Source organism: Drosophila virilis, chromosome 4 (genome assembly GCF_030788295.1).
Source record: "Drosophila virilis strain 15010-1051.87 chromosome 4, Dvir_AGI_RSII-ME, whole genome shotgun sequence".
NCBI classification, from domain to species: Eukaryota; Metazoa; Arthropoda; class Insecta; order Diptera; family Drosophilidae; genus Drosophila; species Drosophila virilis.
The window spans coordinates 10,988,383-10,992,948 of NC_091546.1; the positions used below are offsets into that span (position 1 = coordinate 10,988,383).

Genomic DNA, 4,566 nt, shown 5'->3' on the forward strand with positions numbered 1-4,566 from the left:
GGTATGGGAAAAGTGTGCGTGTGTGTGTGTTAGTTGTTGTTGTTAATGCTACCTAGCGAGGTACACGTGCGCCCTGCCTCTGCGTGTGTGTGATGTTGCGCGTATGTGTTAGTGTGTGAACTGATGAAGAACCACCACCAAATGGCCAGACAGCAGGCAGGCAGCAGCAGCCCCGAGAGAGCTGCCGGGCATATAAAAGAGCTCGCTCGGCCCTCGACCTGTCACAGCAACCTCAGCGCTCGTTGAGTAAGCAACACTCTCGACCTCGATCTCGATCTCTCAATCTCTAGTGTATCGGAACTACGCGTTACCAAAACGATCATCAGCTTCAAGGAAAACGTAACCCAGACTCAAAACAAAACTAACGACATGGCCGCCAACTACAAGAGCTGCCCGCTGAAGAAGCGCCCCATCGTCTTTGTGGAGGAGCTGCCGCAAACGGAGGCCTTGGCTTTGACCAAGAGCTCATTGTTTGCACCCGCTCAGCCAATACAGGAGGAGCAGCCACAGGATCTTTCACTCAAGCGCAAGGCCAGCGATATTGATTTAGAGGATTATGAGCTGCCTGCCAAGCGTGAATACGTCTTGAATCTCTCGAAGTCGCCGCTGACACCACGACGTGCCAGTTCGCCGCTCAGCTCCGCACTGCTATCCCCGCCCGCGGAGCCCAGCAACCAGGATTACCAACCTACCGATATACACATGCGCGGACTGACAGCTGCCACCGCCGGCTACACAACGAATCCGTATCAATCGGCCTTTGTGCTGGCCGCTGGCTGCAATCCGATCTCAGCGCTGTGGAGCAGCTACCAGCCACATCTGAATGCCGCCGCGTTTCCATCGCCAGCCAGTTCTTTGGCCTCGCCGCATTCGGTGTACAGCTATCAGCAGATGACGCCACCTTCGAGCCCTGGCTCGGATGCAAGCTCCGAGCCGGAGGATCTCTCCGTGCGCAACGACATTCCGCTGCCAGCGCTGTTCCACCTCTTCGACGAGGCACGCAGCAGCAGCGCCGGTAGCCAAATCAGCAGCAGCAGTAGCATCGCCTCCTACTCATATGCCGCCAGCAGCAGCTCCGGCACAAGTAGCAACAACAACAACAGCAGTGGCTCGGTCGCATCCAAGAACTACCGCTACAAGTGCGACAACTGCCAGAAGATGTACTCGACCTCGATGGGCTTGTCCAAGCATCGCCAGTTCCACTGCCCAGCCGCCGAGTGTAACCAGGAGAAGAAGCAGCATTCGTGCGAGGAGTGCGGCAAGCTCTATACCACAATCGGAGCGCTCAAGATGCATATACGCACCCACACACTGCCCTGTAAGTGCCCCATCTGCGGCAAGGCCTTCTCACGCCCATGGCTGCTGCAGGGTCACATACGCACCCACACTGGCGAGAAGCCGTTCCAGTGCCCCGACTGCCCGCGCTCCTTCGCCGATCGCTCCAATCTGCGCGCTCACCAGCAAACGCACGTAGATGTCAAGAAGTACGCCTGCCAGGTGTGCCACAAGTCTTTCTCGCGCATGTCCCTGCTCAACAAGCACTCCAGCTCCAATTGCACCATTACAATTGTCTAGACTGGCGCTGCTCATCACAGGACCAAGACGAACCAAAGCAGACACAAACACATTCCGCTGGCGAGGATTAAACCCAACCAAACCAAACAGACAATAATCTAGCCCCAACTCATAGTTAACATAAGGTCTTATCGGTTTTGGTGCTATACATTTAGACAGTATAATATATCATATTTATTTCAGTTTTAACACTTGTAGCTCCTAAGTTTTTGTACATTTGCCATTTTATCAGACAGCATTTGACCAAATTTAAGCATTTAGCTATTAACTTTTATTGAACTTGTATAATTTATGAATTATGTTTAGCAAATGTTTATGTTAAGATCTTTTGCTAGTTTTTAAGCCATATATATTTTTATAAAAATAAAACTTAAAACATGACAAAAGAAGTTCCAAACTATTATTTATTTATTTTGCAAACTATTTCCAACTACCACAGACTAATTGTCGAGCACATCTATAGTGAAAATTCTCTTTCTTCCGCTCTTTCGCTCATATTTCAATAGCATTGGGATTTGTACAATATATTTTGCAGCATTTGCCAGTTGTCTTCGATTTCAGTAAACCTGCCCGACTATTTCCTCATTAATAACAATATCAAATTCTGCATAAGCAAAATACACCTTTGGTAAAGGCAAACAATGAGTAGAAGGTTCCACTTTCCCTTTCAAAGGACTTCCTCTTAACCCGCCCCTAATATTTCATCAATCCGTATCACAGAAAATTGCACCTTTGGCAAACGCAAATATTTAATTAGCTGCCACAGGACATTATCGAAGCACATTTCCTGCGTTTTGTGCACGTCCTTTTCTCATTGCAGCAATCCTTTGCCTTAATTGTTTACCGAAAGGATCTCGGCGCATGCGTCCCGTCGCAGGTGATAGACGACGACGGCTGCTTATCGAATACTATTTGAACTAGCTGATTGACATGACAGACGGTAGAATCTACAGTAAACACACAGCACACTCGACACTAGACACTCCACTCTTAACTCTAGACGGTAGTTTTTAGTACATTTAAGCCATATCAACGCCAATGGCTCTTATCTGGGCACATTTGGACAACGCTTGTTGTGTACCTTCTGTTCTGAATGCTCGATAATGCAAATGGCACTAAATCGTTTATAATAATTACCTGTGTCTGTATTGATAAGAAGTGGAACCCAACCATACACAGGTTCCACCAGTCACGTTTCTTCTGGCAGATTACAACTGCAACTGCCAAGCGGCAATCTGAAAGGCATTCCGTTGGGTAGACAACATTAGTGACATTTTGGCGCGATGGCAACACCTTTCGGCCATAAATAAAACATAATAAAAACGCATTCCTAGAACTACACCTTGGCACACAATTCACCCAAAACAAAGGACAATCATTTTTAGTACTATTTTCTTTCTTATTTTCGCGGTAATCAGAGCGCGTCGCTTGTGCAATTGCAAAAAAAAAATAGTAGAAAACTGCAGGAGGGGAGAGGACAGAAATGGGAAAACACCTTGCGCACCTTTAGCACACGGCCAATGCACAGAAGTCAGTTTCTGATTTAAGCATAGCATGATACACTGAAAAAAATGTATACACAAGTCTAAAATCTTAAGAAATGTGGCTCTTCCTTATATAAATATATGTAGATTGTATGCTATACTTTATTTGTTTTTTCCTGAGCTATCAAGTGTGCATTTTAAAATGTTTGATTAATATTGATATATTTGTAATTTCCAGATTTGTAATCTATTTAATTCACTTTTAATCATAGACTTGTTTTCTAAATGTTTCATAAAAATGTTTCACTTAAATGAACATTTATTTTTCCGAGTGTATTATACCTGTCGCCCAGTTGTCTGCCTTGTTGCCGTGTCACCTACTGACCTACAACTGAATGCACAATTCTTTTGGCTTCTGGCCGTATGATCTGTGCCGCCTTTGTTGTCGCATTGTTGAGGCATCCTTTTGCTAGGCTTTGGCTTGCCATTGTCCTGCCGCCGCAAAACTCGTAGCTAATCACTGCTGAGCCATCAGAAGACACAAAAACAGAGACGATCAGCAAATCCTTTGATTGAATGGCCAACAATAACAGCAAGAACAACTACAACAACAACTAGAGCCACCTGAAGCTGCAGCTTTGTGGCGCGGATCCACTTGGATTTAAGTCTCTGCTCCGCAGCAGAGTAGATAACAAATTGCAATTGACAATGCAACCCGAGTCGAGTCAATCGGGAACAAGATGCGATCGAATTTGCAAGCAACATACGAGTCGTTGCCATACAAATCGATGGCTGGCCATGATACAAGTCGCAGCATTTGTAATTGCCGGCATGGAGAGGAGGAGATCGGATGAGGCATTTCGGCATCGGCATCGGGATCGGGATCGGGCCAAAGTCGGGGCAATCAGTGAGCGGCGGCGCATGTCACACAATAACAAAACAAAACAAAAACAAATACAAAAAGCTCATGCAAAACAAACATTAGGAAATGCAATACGAATACGAGTCACAGCCACAGCAGCCACTTAGGCAGTCACTCAGAGGCAGACCGGGCCAGGCCACGCCGGGCTGGAGCTGGAGCTGGGAGTCGTGGTTGTCGTCGTTTAGGACGTCTGAGATTACGACGATTACGTTTTACTCCAAATTTGTATGCTGCCAGAGTTGTAATTGAAAAAGCATCAACATTAATCTTGGTAACTCTCGCGCAAGTCAGCGCCGCGATTCGCATTCGCATTCGCGTTCGCGTTCGATTTCGATTTGGATTCAGATTTCGTAACCCCCCAACGATGGAGATCAGTAGATAAGCCAAACCAGTGAAGCGGGTGTCCCATGTGGGGGCTGCTGCTGCTGCCGATGCCGGTGCTGGTGCTGCCAAATGCCAAATGCGGTCATGTTAAGGCCAAAAACATATTGCTTAATCGCTGCGCGGATGTGGAGCAGCCGATATGATCTGGCCCGCTCGACAAGTGAGAGATGACGATCGTCAACGATCGCATCGCCTAAATCA

At 46.9% G+C, this 4,566-nt stretch overlaps 1 protein-coding gene across 1 annotated transcript; it reads left to right on the forward strand.

The window, feature by feature from the left end:
• Nucleotides 1–217: 217 nt before the first annotated feature.
• On the forward strand, nucleotides 218–1,928 carry sna (snail). Its single transcript, XM_002052127.3, has one exon. The coding sequence runs from the start codon at nucleotides 370–372 to the stop codon at nucleotides 1,573–1,575; it is 1,206 nt and encodes a 401-aa protein (XP_002052163.1). The 5' UTR covers nucleotides 218–369; the 3' UTR covers nucleotides 1,576–1,928.
• Nucleotides 1,929–4,566: the final 2,638 nt, after the last annotated feature.